Source organism: Sander vitreus, chromosome 2 (genome assembly GCF_031162955.1).
Source record: "Sander vitreus isolate 19-12246 chromosome 2, sanVit1, whole genome shotgun sequence".
Classification (NCBI taxonomy): Eukaryota; Metazoa; Chordata; class Actinopteri; order Perciformes; family Percidae; genus Sander; species Sander vitreus.
Genome location: NC_135856.1, coordinates 5,633,872 through 5,651,906, shown reverse-complemented (window position 1 = coordinate 5,651,906; position 18,035 = coordinate 5,633,872). Strand labels below are relative to the sequence as shown.

Sequence of the window (18,035 nt, the reverse complement as noted above, 5' to 3'; positions counted from 1 at the left end):
ACTGACATGCAGAGCAAATCTCAAATTTGCCGGAAGTCCGTCAGGGTTTTCCCAGGCTAGCGATCTTGTGTATTTCTGCAGCAATTTCATCCTCTTTTCAACCCAGGGCTTTGAAGACAGATGATTTCTTCCCCTATGCCGACGACGCTCACGATTTCTGGACCGGCTACTTCACCAGCCGGCCAGCGCTGAAGCGTTACGAGAGGATCAGCAACAGCAACCTGCAGGTAGGGATTTAACAATACTCTCAACTCCACGATGCGATACGATTCCAGATTTGAAGTTCACGATACTTTTTTTTATTTTCTCACGACTGTTTTCCAATCCAATCCAACTTTATTTGTAAAGCACATTTAAAACAACCAGATTGACCAAAGTGCTGGACATTTACATGATTTAGGACAGATTATAAACACAGGAGTAACAAAACGAACATTTAAAACAAGTAACAAACTGGAAAATGAAAATGCAGAATACAACTCTCAGGCAGGTTTAAAGGCCAATTTTTAACAGAATGAGCTGCCAAATGGCAAATGGACGATGTGTCCTCTTATCAAAAGTGCAACCGAAATTGTATTTTATTTTAAATAATAAAAGTTCAATAATAAATGAATATACTAAGAAGATGTAGTGACATCTGAAGTCAAACAATAAGAGAGCAGATTACACCTTAGGCCGTTTCAAAATTGTCTCGTGATTTATTTTTTTATATGGACACTTTTATATCAAATCAAAGATTTATGACAAAAACAAGCTTTCCAAAATTGTTAAAATAGCAGGGAAGGTGATTGGCAGGCCACAAAAGCAGCTCAATGATCTATTTGACAGTGCGGTACTCAGGAAGGCCAGAACAATATCTGTGGATGCCTCACACCCACTAAACTCAGAGTTTGGGTTGCTCCCATCTGTCCGTCGATTCAGGGTCCCGAGGGCGAGCCTGGAATATTTATAAGAGGTCCTTTCGTTCCCCATGCCGTAGAGGCACTGAATGCAAAATGACTGCACTATAAAATACAAGATATATTTTTAAAATGTTCTTTTGTAGGCTGTATCGTACCTCCTCTCCGCCTGCTGTTGTTTCTGCCCATTGCACAATTGTCGTTTTATGTTTAATGGTGTGTAGTATTAGTGTGCTGTATGTTTAATGTTTGATAACATCCAATGTCATGGTTGTGTTTTAATATTTTGGCCAAAGACAAATTTCCACCAAGGTGGACAATAAAGTCTTATCTATCGACTTTTAACCGATTCACCATGCATTGTTACTAGGCGTGGGGGGGGGGGGAATACATTTGATTTACGGACTTATTGTGGGGTTTTTTTTTAGACAATTTTTAAAATAAATTCTTTTCCCCAGAATCAATTTTATTTATTAATTTATTTGACCAATGATTCACCTAAATATTTTGTGTTTATACTGTACTGCCGACTACATCGTATCTGTTTCCAACAAAACAGACCGAAAGCAGAAAATGCAGAAAATGCAAAGGAGGAAAAGAAAATTTGCAATACTCAATACTTTGGAATCACAATACTTCTAGAATCACGATGAATCAAAATCGCAATACAAATTGAATCGGCACCCATGTATCGTGAAAGAACCGAATAGGGACAAAAGCATATTCGTCCCGGCCATAATCGTTACATTCCATACAGGTAGTATGTGGTTCCAAACATGGATTCACTTGTATTTAGGGCCAAATTACCAATGGCATTCTTCACAATGAAAGTTGAAGTCTCACATTGTTTACTCAGCAGGTTACCAAAGCCAATAGGGTTCATCCTCTGGGAGCATGAGTGTCTGTACTAAATGTTCTATGACTCCATCTGTACTCTGGTGCGGAGGTCTGCGTACTGTTGTAACTCTGTCGTTTTGTTTTGTTATTTTTACAGACGTGTAACCAGCTGGAGATACTTGGCGGTCCGGTCTCCAGGAAGGGGCCCTTCGGGAATGGCGAAAGCCATACCATGAGTGAGATTTTGTTTTTATTACTTTTTCTCTGTAATACATCATTGAAGGCATGTGACTAGTGGGGAGGGTTTCCATCTAGTGGTCACATTTTATACCTGGTAGGAAGATCACCACATATATCCTGTCCTGTCATAATTGTTAGGGCTGCACAATATATTGTTTTTGTTATCGTCCTCGCGATATCAACTGGCGCAATGAACACATCGCGAAAAGCTGCGACATATCGCGAAAGACACTCAGAGATTTTTTTGTGTTAGTTGAAAGAAAATATCAGTAGAAAAGTGCTGTCTTTCATTTTTTAGTGGTACCTTTTATATTTGATTTAAAGCTGTAGTGCGTAGTTTCTGCCGCCCCCATGAGGAATTCCAAAAAATGACAACAAAACTGTCGGCGCGTCCACATGATACAAGCCTTCTGTGATCGTGTACCACCCTCACCACCCCTCCTCCACGCAGTTGCTAGTAGCCAAGGAGGACACGCGGTATTAAAAAAACATGATGGACTCTTCAGAAGAGGTAATTATCTTCACAGTTTCTGCGCAGGAAAGTCTCCGGACGCCACAATCTTCTGAACATAGCCATACTGAGAAATACAGAGAGAGTTGTGTGCCGCTTGTAGTCTTAATTAGCTTTGTAGCAACTCATTTGGCAATGGCTTGAATGTAACACGTTCATTAATATCAAAAAGTTAATCACTAAAGCTTTAATGTTCAATAAAAGAGTGTTGGAAATGATTTTCTTTCATTTGTTTTAAATTCAACAAGCAATTTGTTGTATTTTAGCAGAATACCGAAATGCAGAACTTAGTACACTTTAATATCTATTTATTTATCGCAAGTAATATTTTTATAGTTTAAGTTTAATTTTATTTCTGGGTCATGCCAAACATTTGGCCCATCCCACATGGGATTACAAGGACACCACAAACTTATTTAGCAAATGTCTTCCGGTCGCATATACAAATCATTCGGAGAAATACATGAATACAAGTGTATATATACATATATATATATATATACATACAAATACACACATACTGTAAACTGTACATACACACACACACAAACACACACATAGTATATACAAACAACAAATCCTCATCTACGGATCATCTCGGTAAAGAGTTTTTTTCCTCTTCTCCCAGGCTTTCTCAAGATAACTGTCACCATGGTGTTAATTAATATATGTGACAGGAGAGCAAACAGGACTGACTGACAGCTACTTGTTTGTGCTTTCATTGTCAGAGAAAGCCATGGCGGTGGCTCAGCACCATGACGCGGTGTCAGGCACAGAGAAGCAACACGTAGCCAACGACTACGCCCGGAGGCTAGCTAATGGCTGGCAACATTGTCAGGTATTTCAAGTTCCACGCGGCATCACATTGCTCAACATACTGTAATCTTGTAGGTTTGTTAGAAAGCATTTTTCACTAAAAAACTGTTCATTTGGATCCGCTGAAGTGTGTATTATGGGACTTATCAACCCAACTGGAATGTAACTTTCTGCCGAGCCAATTGTTTAGCTGTTGTGTCCTTTTTATGTCCATTGTTTTTGTCTGTTTTCGATATGATTGTGGACGACATAACGCACCGGCTTTTTTTTTTTTATGACTTTAATTTCTTTCATTTCTCTCTCAGGTTTTGGTCAGTAACAGTCTGACTGCTCTGAGTGGCTCGTCTGCTAAGCGAATCTACTGTGACAACCTCAACATCAGTGTGTGTCCTCTCACAGAGTCCAGCAAAAAGGTTGCACACAACACACACACACACATTCGCTTCGCTTGCTATTATTGTGGGGATCCCACTATTGACTTTTACTACTAGATGAATTCCCCAAAGAACTACCTCTAACTTTCAAAACCTAGCCCTAACATAACCGTTCAACTGGGCCGCACAATGTCTGTTTCATTTTTTACAATGCGACATAAGGGCACACGTATGTATACAGTATACATACACACAGTCATGGAGTCCATGCAAACAGACAGATGTACAGAACATTCTTTTTCTGAATCTTCCAAGATAGGTTTGTAAATAAACATTTAAAATTAAAAAGAATTATATCTTGTGTAAATATAAACTACATTACACAAAATATAAACATATTAATATTAAAATCAATATATTTATCAGTACTGTTATTGCTCAACGTCCTCTCTCTCTCTCTCTCTCTCTCTCTCTCTCTCAGTTCTCAGTCAATGTGTACAATCCTCTCGCTCGCCCCGTCACGTGGCCGGTCAGGCTGCCGGTGAATGGAACCTCATACATCGTATCAGATGCTGAAGGCAAATCTGTAGACTGCCAGGTGTGTGTGTGTGTGTGTGTGTGTGTGTGTGTGTGTGTGTGTGTGTGTGTGTGTGTGTGTGTGGGTGAAGCTTTGTAGATGTCAGGCACACGATGGAGAGACGATACTGATTTGCACTCCAATCTGCAAAGACTCTTTTATTTTAGACTTTTTATTTTAGACTTTAGATTATTCAGCTTTTATGGCAATTTAATTGTTTTTTTATACACATTTTAAGGAAATACACTTTTTATATGGAAATTGTTTTTGTTAAGCTTGGGATAATAATTACTTGCAGGTAGAAGTTTTCTGTGGTCATAGTTTATTTGTATCTATAATAGTTTTAAACTCTAATGAACTTTTTCAATTAGTAATGATATCATCTGCCTGGCAACATTGAGACATGTCATTTTTTTGGAATGGTTGCTATAGTTGAAATTTAATAAAATGTCATACTGTAAGATTCCAAAAATGCAGTATGATCATTTCTTAAAATGAAAATCCTCATCAGTAATAATCATTATTAATATTAGGGCTGACAGGATTTCATAAAATAATCTTAACCCAGCAGTCGTGGTGTGTGTTTCCTTTGTTTTAAGACTTTAAAGCATTTTGCAGGACTTTTATCACAGTGTCTCTGCGTTTCTGTTCCAGGTGGTTCCAGTGTCCACGTCCACCCGGGACGTGAGGAGGAACCGAGGCTTCGCTGTCAACGAGCTGCTGTTCCAGGTGCAGGCTCCTCCTCTGGGCTTCACCACCTACTCCGTGTCCCTGCTGCAGGACGGGCCTCCACCGGCCTCCACACAGCACCGCACGCCCACAGCCATCCAGAACAAGGTCTTACTATAGCGTTATCACACACTTGCTTTGTGCTGCACCATGGGATTTCAGTACATAATGCTTAAAGCTACAGTACGTAGTTTCTGTCGCCCTTATGAGGAATTCTTAGCCTGACGTCGTCATACTCAGATTCTAGTCAGAATATGAGTACTATAATATGAGCTCCACTGGGCTGTGATTATGGGGCGTGTTTCAACCAAACCAGGAAAGAAAATGCCTCTGCACTCAATTGAATAGACCTACAACCAATCAGAGCAAGCAAAAACATCTTTCCGATCGACAAATGCCTTGATCGCGGTTCTCTGTTCCTCTTTTAAAATTAATTAGTTAGTTGGTTAATAAGTTCGGCTGGCATCCAGGCTAAGGAATTTTAAGTAATTGTAAGTAAGTGTCCCGAAACCGGCGGCGCCAAATGTTCTGGGGATTATCCATTAAATGAACCGTCATCAATCCAGACTACAAAGTGGATAACAGAGACAAGTTTAATACAAATTACATTTTGCCTTTTTACAGAATGGAGCTGCATTAGAAATGATTGCATTGATGAATTGCCTTTAGAGAAGGATGTAAATTAGAAGAGATGTAAATTACACCTGTATGTATTTTCTAAGCCTTATATGCATGACATAGTACATTTGTATTTTCTTTTGAAAACGGAGTATTTGTGTCTCCACGTGCTCCAGTTCCTACGAGTGACCTTTGACCCCGACACTGGCCTTTTGAGCAGCCTCAGCAACCTGGAGACCAAACAGACCATCAAACTGACACAGAATTTCTACTGGTTAGTGTCTCTCTGATAGAAACACACACTGTGTTTGAACTTGAGCTAAGACACCTTGATGATTTTGTGTAACGTTTTTTTTTTTCCCTCCCCAAAGACAGCCAACTTATGATCCCTTCTTATTGTTGCATGGATTTTTTTTTTATGTGTGTGTATGTTGCATGTCCCAGGTATAACGCCAGTGACGGAAACAACAAAAAGAGTAACCAGCCTTCAGGGGCCTACATCTTCAGACCCAACTCCTCCACGCCTTTCATCATCAGTAAGACGGCCAAGACGGAGAGCATTCAGGTAGAGAGCCAGCAGCGTAGCAGCTACGGCATTGTTTTTTTTTTTTTTTACATACTCTTACTAAGCAGTTTTGTTTGATTATAAAATAATTAAAACAGCGTTAATATATAATGATTACCGGTATTCATTCATATTGTATCCATCTCCCCTCCAGACCCCCGTGGTGCAGGAGGTGAGGCAGTGGTTTGCTCCATGGGTGTCTCAGGTGGTCCGTCTCTACGGCGACAGCAGAGCTCTGGAGCTGGAGTGGACCATCGGACCGCTGCCCATCGAGTGAGTGTGTGTTTAACACATACCGCTTAAGGGGTAACTACCGTTTTTTTTTTTCAACCTGGACCCTATTTTCCTGTTTTTGTGTCTACGTGACTGATGGGAACAACAATCTCTGACATTGGTCCAGTATTAAGTTAGATCGCTGCAGTCAGCAACGGTGAAACAAGCTACAATCTAAGTTAATAGAGCAATTGTCCAGCTTGTATTACCTTCACAAAAGTGCTTGTTTTGCCACTGACAGGCTCAGATTAATATTCTAAGTGTCTGACAACATTATGGAAAGGATCCCTTCAGAGATAGACCTTTAAAACCTCTTAGAGACCTTTCTGTTTAACCAGAAACAGCTTTAAAGTCGGTAGCGCTAAACCCACCAGACTCCATTTAAAAAAGCAATACTTTCAGCGTGTATAGAGCAAACATATTTTCACATGTAAATCGGTAAACTATGTGTTTATTTCAACCAAAACTAGAGTTGTGATGGTTTTGGATGAATTTTGTATCTGTCGACTTTGAATGAAGTGTATTTTATGATGCTAAAATTACTGTTTATTTACATGGAGTCTGGTGGGTTTAGCGAACTCAATTTCGCAGATGTTTTTATGTTTAAAAAAAGGATCTTACTCTTTAACAGAAAGGGCGATCTCCTTAGAAATCCTTTCCATAATGTTGTCAGACACTTAGAATATTAATCTGAGCCTGTCAGTGGCAAAACGAGCACTTTGTGAAGGTAAATACAAGCTGGACAATTGCCCTTTTAACTTAGATTGTAGCTTGTTTTGCCGCTGCTGACTGCAGAGATCTCGCTTAATACTGGAACAATGTCAAAGATTGTTGTTCCAATCAGTCACTTAGACACAAACACATAGGAAAACAGGGTCCAGGTTGGAAAAAGACGGTAGTTACCCTTTAACATGTGCTTATATGTGGATAATCTGCGTATATGTCATGTATATATGTATATGTATATATACATGTCAATAGAAGTTGCAGCATATAAATGTCTTTATAGGTTCCTTTTTTTTTAGGGATTTTGACTTCAATTATTATAACCAAACCCAATACTTTAAGTGCAGAATCACAGCCCGACTGCATCGCTTCATCTCCCTCTCCCTCTCTTTATCCATTAGTGACGACCTGGGGAAGGAGGTGATCACTCGTCTGGACACCAGCATTAAAACCTCAGAATATTTCTACACCGATTCCAACGGTAGAGAGATGCTACAGAGAAAGTAAGCTAAATAGATTTTTTTTTTTTTTTTTTTAAGTTGAAAATACATTGCAACTAAGTTAACTAAGTGATTGACAGATTGCGTGAGAAAGGAAGCTCAGATAGCTGTGTGTCTCTGTTGTTTTGTTTTAAAGGAAAGATTTCCGGCCCACCTGGAACCTTTTTCAGTCGGAGCCCATTGCTGGAAATTATTACCCCATCAACTCCCGTGCTTTCATCAAGGTGTGTGTGTGTGTGAGTGTTACAAACTATTTTTTTTAATGAAATAAATAGTCCAGATGAAATCTTAACAATTAATTCTTGTTCAAGGTATAATGTTTTTCCCCTCTCTCTAAATAATTGACTTTTTTTTTTTTTTAGGTTCATCTGTTTATTTAATATTCTTACTCCTTACTTTACAATTTTTTCACTGTGTGCGTGTTTGTTTTCAGGATGATGTGGACCAACTCACTGTGGTCACGGATCGCTCTCAAGGAGGAGGCAGCCTCCAGAACGGCTCTCTGGAGATCATGGTGAGACACGCATGCATGCATATTTTATACTTATTTTAATATCTTGTTTATACTAATTTTAGGCAAGGCAAGGCAGCTTTATTTGTATAGCACATTTCAGCAACAGGACAATTCAAAGTGCTTTACATGAAAACAGATTAAAAAATTAAAAACAGATAAAATACGAGACAAAAAAAATAAATTACAGTGCAGTATAAGAAATTAAACATTAAAGAGCAGTTAAAACAGTTAAATATATAAAAGCAGATAAAATCCAGGACTCAGTGATACATTTTTTGGAAAGCCAAAGCCTTTTGACCAATATGACAGATATCTCAAGCAGTCCGGTCCATATCTTCTAACCATCTCACCCATTATGGGTCCAGATGCGTTGCATGGCTTTGAGGTTTCATTCCCCATATTTACAGAAGCTTTTCTTGAGTATACTCTTATCTTTTTCGATGTGGTCGTCACCGCAAAGCTTAGTTCTTTTCTTCGGCAAACCTTGTAAAACCCGGTACAGCCCTGCAGACAATAATCAATCAATAGTCCAGAACGTGTTCTTCAACTATTTTATTTCTTCTGCAGTCTGTCTCTAAATAGTCAAGAACTCGCTCAGAGTGTTTATAGACTATTTTTTTCTTTTTAGGCCTTCTGCCTAAATTAGTTAGTTACTTCGACTAACTTTTTGACCAGCCCAACGTCTGTCTCTTCTGTCACTCTATTGCCATGTCTGCATTAGAGAAACAATCAGAGATATGTCCGTTTCTGCGAGAGAATGTCACTCGTAATCATAAATTCAATCTTAACGTTCCTGGACTCAGTGATCCATTTTGTGGAAAGCCAAATCTTTTTGACCAATATGGCAGACATCTCATGCAATCCGGTCCATATCTTCTAACCATCTCACCCACTATGGGTCCAGATGCTTCGCATGGCTTTGAGGTTTCATTCCCCCATATTTACAGAAGCTTTTCTTGAGTATACTCTTATCTTTTTCGATGTGGTCGTCACCGCAAAAACCCGGTACAGCCCTGCAGACAATAATCAATCAATAGTCCAGAACGTGTTCTTCAACTATTTTATTTCTTCTGCAGTCTGTCTCTAAATAGTCAAGAACTCGCTCAGAGTGTTTATAGACTATTTTTTTCTTTTTAGGCCTTCTGCCTAAATTAGTTAGTTACTTCGACTAACTTTTTGACCAGCCCAACGTCTGTCTCTTCTGTCAACTATTGTCATGCCTGTATCAGAGAAATAAAGATAAAATAGGAATTTCTCTTTATATGCTTATATAGATTGTTATACAGTGTCAGCAATGCAGCTTCGGTATAAGAAATAAACAGTTATTTAAAGAAAGGCAACATCAAAAAGATAGGTCTTCAGCCTTGATTTAAAAGAACTGAGAGTTGCAGCAGACCTGCAGTTTTCTGGGAGTTTGTTCCAGATATGTGGAGCATAAAAACTAAACGCTGCTTCCCCCTGTTTAGTTCTGACTCTGGGGACAACAAGCAGACCTGTCCCAGACGACCTGAGAGGTCTGGGTGGTTCATAGTGTAGTAGCAGATCAGAAATGTATTTTGGCCCTAAACCGTTTAGTGATTTATAAACCATCAAAAGTATTTTGAAATCAATTCTTTGAGGCACTGGAAGCCAGTTCTGAATCAGCTGCAGCTGTCTGATTGATTTTTTAGGGAGACCTGTAAAGACACCGTTACAATAGTCAAGTCTACTGAAGATAAAAGCATGGACAGATATTTTCCAAATCCTGCTGAGACATAAGTCTTTTAACCCTTGATATATTCTTAAGGTGGTAATAGGCTGACTTTGTAATTGTCTTAATGTGGCTGTTAAAATTCAGGTCTGAGTCCATGACTACACCAAGATTTCTGGCTTTGTCTGTTGTTTTTAATATTGTCGTTTGAAGCTGAGTGCTGACTTTTAATCGTTCCTCCTTTGCTCCAAAAACAACCACCTCAGTTTTTTTTATCATTTAATTTAAGAAAGTTCTGGCACATCCAGTCGTTAATTTGTTCAATGCACTTAGTCAGTTGTTGTATTGGACTATAGTCCCCTGGCGATAAGGTTATATAAATTTGTGTGTCATCTGCATAACTATGGTAACTTATTTTATTGTTTTCCATAATTTGAGCCAGTGGAAACATGTAGATGTTAAACAGGAGAGGCCCCAGAACGGAGACTTGGGGAACTCCGCACGTCATATTTGTATCCTCAGAGGCATAATTACCTATAGACACAAAGTAGTCCCTATTCTTTAAATAAGACTCAAACCACTTTAGTACTGAGCCAGAAATGCCAACCCAGTTTTCCAATCGGTCTAGTAATATGTCATGGTCGACCGTATCAAATGCAGCACTGAGATCAAGTAATACCAAGACTGAAATTTTGCCACTATCTGTGTTTAAGTGGATGTCATTAAAGACTTTAACAAGAGCTGTCTCAGTGCTGTGGTGTGGTCGAAAACCCGACTGGAAGGCATCAAAACTGTTGTTTAGTGACAAGAAAAGGTTGAGTTGTTGAGAAACCGTTTTTTCAATGATTTTACTTAAAAATGGAAGGTTTGATATCAGCCTATAGTTGCTCATTAGTGACGTGTCTAGATTGTTCATTTTTAAGAGTGGCTTAATGACTGCAATTTTCCGGGCCTGTGGGAAGATACCTGAGAGAAGAGATGTGTTTACAATCTGTAGAAGATCTGTAGCCAAACAATTCGAAACATATTTTAAATGTAATCGATTTGATATGGGCACACAGCCATATCGGTTTAGTTTGTGGAGAGATGCTTTGCCAAAGCAATGGCGCAAAACAACGTTAGAGACCTTTTTTATTTATATATTTTACCTCAGTAACAGATTGATTTAAAAGTAGCAAAGTACAATACTTCAAAGAAAACGTACTTAAGTAAAAGTAAAATTACAGATTTTAAAAACTACTTTAAAAAGTAAAAGAACACAAAAAACTACTCAATTACAGAAACGTGAGTAACTGTAATTCACTACTTTCCACCTCTGCTTGTAGTTTGGTTTATTTTGTAGTTTATTTTATTTTTAAATATATATGTGTGTATGTATGTATATATATACACATACACACAATTTAAATAACAGATAAATAAGAACATGTACATCTCAGCACAATCTTCCCAAAATGATTGTAAGTGATTCAAATAAGAAATTCCCATGTTCAGAAAAGAGTAGGAAGAAGTTAAAACTTTTCTGGTCCTACCCCCTTTTACTATTTTTATCCTTTAGTTAAATACAAAACTATTTGATGCTTTACATACACATACATGTACCGTACATATCTACCTACCTACACTCACATAAACACATACATAGACACAGATTTGGATGCACACATACGGACGGAGTTTCTCTCCCTCTCCCCCCCTCAGCTCCACCGCCGGCTGTTGTACGATGACGTCCGCGGCGTCGGCGAGCCGCTCAACGAGAGCTCTGCCGTTTTCCCCGAGGGGCTGGTGGTCCGAGGCTGCCTCCGGCTCTCCCTGGACCGTCCGCCCAGCGCAGCCGATTCACACCGCCCCCTGGCCCAACAGGTGGTGCTGCAGCCGCTGCTGACCTTCACCGATGGAGATCTGCACCCAAACACTCAGCTGGAGGTGAATGCGGAAGAGCGGTGGGATCAGTTGTTGTAGTGTTGACTATCGGTACTTTCACAAAATATTTACACAATGAGATTTTTGATAAATAATCATCAGTGATGTGGATAAAGTGGGTGAAGGCAAATAATAGAACAGTTACATCAGTCTGGTAAGTTCAGAAAATGACATCACTTTACTGTAATGCAGCCTTTAAAACCAGAAAAAGACAACACTTATTCCATATTACGATATCCAAAACCTAAGACGATATTTGGTCTCATATCATGATATTGATATAAAATTGATATATTGCCCAGTATAGTATGTCGAAGACTGATAAAAAAAAAGTCAACGTATATATGGTACGTCGAAAATAGCCAATAAAAAGTCATAGTTCAGTTTGTCAACAAAAGTGATAATAGTATGTCGAAAAAATTAAAGTTAAAGTCATAATATAGTATATTCGAGAAAAAATATTTTAAAAAAATGTCAGTTTAGTATGTTGAAAAAGTCATAAAAAAGTCATAGTGAATTAAATTTTAAAAAGTCATAGTGTAGTTTGTCTAAAAAAGTCAAGTATATTGAATAAAGTCATAGTTTAGCATGTCGGAAAAAGTTTTTATGTTGAAAAAAGTGATAAAAAAGTCATAGTATATATAGTATGTCAAAAAAGTGATGAAAAATAATAGTATAGTAATATGAAAAAAGTCATAGTATAGTATGTCAAAGAAAGTCTGGAAGAACATGCAAACTCCACATAAAAAGGCCTAGCCCACATTTAAAATGACTTTAAACCATGGCTTTAAACTCAGAACTCAAATACATTTTTTCACGTGGCCCTATTCCTCTACAGGTCAAAAATATTGTGATATTTGATTTTTTTATTAATTTTTTCCATATGACCCAACTGTACATCTGACCTGTGTGACTGGAGTTCCAGCATGTCATTGGTCCTGCTCTGTCTGTGTGGCTCGATGGTGTTTTTTGCCCCCAACTGCTCCTTCCAGGCAGCGCTGCAACCGCTGCCTTCAAGGCACCTAACCCTAACCAGTGCCTAATCCTAGTGCCTTTCAGGCAGCGCTGCCTGGAAGGAGTCGTTGGGGGCAAAAAAACACCGATAAACGTGTGTGTGTGTGTGTGTGTGTGTGTGTGTGTGTGTGTCTAGTTCTCTGGGTTGCAGGCTGCGCTGCCCCCTGCGGTCCACCTGCTCACACTGACTCAGTGGGACAAAGACTCGGTGCTGCTGAGACTGGAGCATCAGTTCCAGAGCCAGGAGAGCAAAGTGAACTCCCAGCCCGTCACCGTCAACCTGCAGGTCAGACATTCAATAACACAAAGAGCTCATTTAACTGTTTAATTAAACCCAAACATTTCTCAAACTTAAAATAATTGGGATTGTTTTTTTGCCATGGGCCTGTATAGGATTCTGACAGTATGATAACCTTCAGCAAAAATATCACGGTTTTCATGGTGTATATTTGCAGTATACACCATGTATTGCAGTTACAGCTTTAAAATGTAGTATTTTGAAATGTCTGGGTTTTCCATTGAACACAATGTATTTTATTTTATAACACACTGCACACTGGCAAGGAGAGGGTTTTCTAAACTGCACTCTCTGTCCTTGAAGACTCATTAAAAAACACACTCCTACTGCAGGAACGGTATGATGGAATTCTTTTGTGGTTTTGGAACTGTGACTTTTTCAAACCGTGGTATACCTTGAAACCGGCCCATGCCTATCCTTGTGTTGTGTAGACATATTACAGTGGTGCTCATGAGTTTATGAACCCATGCTAGAGTTGACTAAAAAGAGAAATAAAAACTGAAATAAAACCATGCCAGTCTCTAGGTATGGTGAAGGGTATGTGATGATGTGGGGCTATTTTAATTCCAAAGACCAAGGGAACTTTATCAGGATGCATGTACTCACTTATGCCCCCTGTATTTTAAGGAAGAACATTTATTTATTTACGATACATTATTCATTCACAAAGAAAATTGGTGTCCTTAAAGGTTGGATTTTTCCTCTTTTTTTAATTAAAGCATTAAGATCAATACCACTGTATAAACAGACCATTTACTGTGAAAAAACTTTAAAATAAAGTAGTAAAGTAACTATAATGAAGTATGTATCATTAATACTTTGCCATAACGCCTTATTCCATCTTGGTTTCTGTCTGTGTAGAAGCTGTTTTCCACTCTAGAGGTGCTGGGTGTGTCTGAACTGAACCTGTCAGCCAATCAGTGGAAAGACGATATGACTCGTTTTCATTGGACACCACAGACAGGTACAGGAAACCTGTCATTAACTTCACTATGGCAGCTCTGAACATGCTGGAAGTAGATTTGGGCTGGAGGAGCGCGTAATGAGTGCAGATCATGCCAGATTCAAATCTGTCATTCTGCCATCTGTCAAGTACTCAAAGCTGGAATTGACCGTCGGTGTCATAAAATTAATAATCTTAACTCAAACTTTAAAAAGTCATAGTACACTATATCAGAAAAAAAGTCATAGTATAGTTTGTTGAAAAAAAGTGATAAAAAGGTCACAGTATAGTATATTGATTAAAAAAGTCATAGTATGTCGAAAAAAGTCTGGAAGAACATGCAAACTCCACACAATCAGCTAACAACTGATCCACCGTGCCACCATCTGGAGCACGTGGATTCATAGCACAGTAGATTGAAATAAACGTCTAAAAGTCATAATATAGTATGTTGAAAAACTATTTTTTTTAAATGTCATAGTATGTCGAAAAAAGTGATAAAAGATTGTTCCCGATTTAAATCTTCGATAAGACTGCTTGTGACTTTAGAAGTCATAGTATAGTATCCCATTTACCATAAAAATGTCATGATAAAGTCATAAAAATGTCAAAAGAAATCATTTTTATTAAATACTAGAATATGAAAAAAGTCATAGTAGGGCACCTTGGTCCAGCATGCGCCCATATATAGAGGTTTACTCCTCAACACAGCTGCATGTCATCCCCCCTCTCTCTTCCCTTTCATCTGTTTTATGAAAATAAAGGCCTAAAATGGCAACAAAAAAGGCTGAGTCCTTGGCAGTGCCCGGGTTCGATTCCGACCCTCGGCCCTTTGCTGTGTGTCGTCCCCTCCTTTCTCTCCCCTATCCTCTCTTCAAGCTGTCCTGTTGATTAAAGGACATAAAAAAGCCCAATAAACTAATCATTAAAAAAAGTAAAAAGAAAGTAATGGTTAAAAAAAAATATATATATTTAACTATTACCTTTACAGGTACATTCATAGATATGGAACAGTATATCTATATATAAAAATATATATAAGGTACATGTGACTCCCTGTTCAAAGATGGACTATGCTCCTGCCACTAACTGAGCGAGTTCTTCCCGACCTTTAACCTCCCGTTACAGAAGAGAAAGAGACCAGAGGAGAACCTGTACTCGATAAGCCGTTGACACTCAGCAAACACAAACACCAGGCAGCCTAATGTTGGGGAATTTGTCTTGCGTGTGTCTGTGTGTGTCAGCTCTCTGGCAGGATGCCGCCGCTGGTTAGCTGCCAGTCTCTGATGCACCACTTGGCTGGTGTTGGAGGGTCACGTTCAGTCTCAACAGGAGACTGAAAAGAGAAGGGTGAACTCCGAAATCCACTGATGCTTTTTAAGTCTACGAGGGTGGTAATCACCGCTCCATTTCAGTCCACTTAACCATAAAGACGATTACCCTGCAGGGACCAATTAGGCAGGCAGTGTAATATAATGAGTCATTAATGCATTGTTATGGTTCAAAGCTTTAATAGTAAACTGTGAGATGTTTTAGTGGCTTCACAAGACTCATTTTATGAGAGGATATGTAAGAGGTATAATTAATTAGTTTCAGCTTCCTGTTGCCATTGGTAAGTTTCTACTACGGCTACACAAATGTGCAGTATGAAATAACGATATTACTTGCAATACATTTTTTTTTTTTTTAAAAACAGTGTACTCACTTCTGCCCTTTTCAGTATTCTGCTTAAATTGCTTGTTGAATTTAAAACAAATGAAACAGAATCCTTACCAACATTCTTTTGTTGAACAAATAGAACATTGAGTTACATTTGAAGGTGCAGTTTTCTGCTGATATTTTCTTTCAACTAACACAAAAAAAAACAACCATCTTTCGCGATGTGTTTATTGCACCAGTTGATATCGCGATAGTCTATATCCTGGTGTTTGGTGTTTTAAGCCCCCAACGTTGTCTTCCAGGCAGCGCTGCATGGAAGGCACTAGGGTTAGGCAATGGTTAGGTGTCTTGAAGTCGACGTTGGGGGCTTAAAACACCATCGAGCCAATATCCTTGACGTTCCACTTCCTGGATTGCTCCGGTGCAGCAGGAAATGCCGCCGGATGTATGTATTTTCCGCTTTCCTTCCGCTTTCTAGGTGTTGGAATTTTAAATTGGGTGGATTTCTGAGGACTATGGTTAACTGCTCCTCAGATCTCTGCAGGGTAAATCCAGACAGCTAGCTAGACGATCTGTCCAATCTGAGTTTTCTCTCGCACTGCTATTTTGCAGCGGCTCTGTGCTCTGAGTTTAGCACCGCCCATGACGATTCTGATTGGTTTACAGAAACTAGAGCCCGTTTTCCTCCCATCCCCGAATACTATGTGGACTAGCCAGACCCTCCTTCAGCGCTTTGGAGGAGGGTCGGGCAAAGCGAGGCTAATGTCGCGATGACGATGAAAAAATGGAGGTGGAAAGAGTACTTAAGTATTGTACTCAAGTAAAAGTAGCAATACTTTTGATGAAATATTACTCAAATTGTGAAATTATCTGAAAAAAAGTAATAAATAGTTCATTTAAAATGTACTTTAAGTAAAAGAAGTCAAAGTTTTGTTTTTTTTACTCCGTAACGGATGGGATTTGTAATGTAGCGAAATAAAATACTTACTTAAAACGTAATCAAGTACATTTTAAATTACCGATTTTAAAAACTACTTGATAAAATACAAAATACACAACAAAACTACTCAATACAGTAACGTGAGTAAATGTATTTTGTTACTTTCCACCTCTGAAATGCAATAGGGTGCAGCCCTAGTTTCTACCTTTGAGTCCTTTTACTGCGGCTTTGTTGTGACATTTGATCTGGGAACTGAAGTTTAGTCAGGTTTCTTTCTTCTTTTCAGTTTTTTCACTATTCAATAATTCCAGAATTCCAGCATGCCAGATTTGTAGAAATTCTGTTTTTGTGCATTTTTTTTAATGCTGTATCTATTCTCCAGACGAGAAGCCGCTGCTGAAGACGTTCCCGGACCCCTCCGTGTGGGAGGTGACTTTAAGACCGATGGAGATCCGAACCTTCCTGCTCAGGGTCAGCTTCAGATAGCCAATCACACGCCTTCACCTTTTACAGAACGTTGCAAATGAGTTGAGCGACGCAATTTCAATCAATCCAAGTTCCTGTGGCCTCTCCCCTGTGTTTGACTGGATCAAGCGAGGACAGTTCTACACCAGTTAGAAAATGTTATGGACATCTGAGAAAGGATGGAAAGGGTTTCTGTTTACACAAAAAAAATAACAAGATTTAGAGTGCAAACACACACAGCTCTTGAGATATTTTTGGAAACACAGCTGTGATTTTGAATTGGTTGTAATAAAAAAATAATAATAAAAAGCCTTCTCTCTCTTCCTCATGGCTGTCCATAAAAATAAAAATGATTATTTTCCACTTAGTGACAGTGAATGGCTGAACATGTTTCTCCTTTGAGGCATACAGGATGTACAGAATTAGCTGAAGCTGCCTTTTGAAGTACTGCAGACACACCAATGATACTAAATCCCTCTAAAACTTGACTTTTTCACAGATTTATCTGAATTTTTTAGCACACGCACTTCCAATCACACAAATCCTTACTTTTTCTGTCTACGAATTCAACTGGCGCCAACTTATACTGACTGCCTGACGTGTGCAATACGTGTAACCTTTTGTATTTCTGTCGATGTGTGTGTGTGTGTGTGTGTGTGTGTGTGTGTAATTTGAAGATGATTTTTGTACTGATCGCCAAGCAGCTGATAATAAAGTCTGTTATTTCCACTCTGTGTTGACCTGCATGTTAATGTTACAGCTACGCATCCACGGACACACTGATGCCCGTTTTCTCTCCGAAGACGCTCTTTAAATTGAGTCGTCCATCATTGCTACCTGCGGTGTTTTGTGGAGTCACGACGGGAATATATTTACATCAATTAAGAACAAGTTTTGAGACAACATTTTGCTGCCGCCATTTCA

At 38.9% G+C, this 18,035-nt stretch overlaps 1 protein-coding gene across 1 annotated transcript in view; it reads left to right on the top strand.

Moving 5' to 3' along the window:
• Positions 1-17,840, top strand: part of man2b1 (mannosidase, alpha, class 2B, member 1) — a 29,635-nt gene extending 11,795 nt beyond the window's left edge. Inside the window, 16 exon segments of the mRNA XM_078274453.1 lie at positions 107-227; positions 1,894-1,972; positions 3,216-3,325; positions 3,609-3,716; positions 4,159-4,275; positions 4,909-5,091; positions 5,778-5,875; positions 6,046-6,166; positions 6,321-6,439; positions 7,567-7,668; positions 7,802-7,889; positions 8,099-8,179; positions 11,571-11,795; positions 12,943-13,092; positions 13,966-14,068; positions 17,029-17,840. Coding sequence (XP_078130579.1) covers positions 107-227; positions 1,894-1,972; positions 3,216-3,325; positions 3,609-3,716; positions 4,159-4,275; positions 4,909-5,091; positions 5,778-5,875; positions 6,046-6,166; positions 6,321-6,439; positions 7,567-7,668; positions 7,802-7,889; positions 8,099-8,179; positions 11,571-11,795; positions 12,943-13,092; positions 13,966-14,068; positions 17,029-17,132 — 1,909 coding nt within the window. The 3' untranslated portion in view covers positions 17,133-17,840.
• The last annotated feature ends 195 nt before the right edge of the window (positions 17,841-18,035 follow it).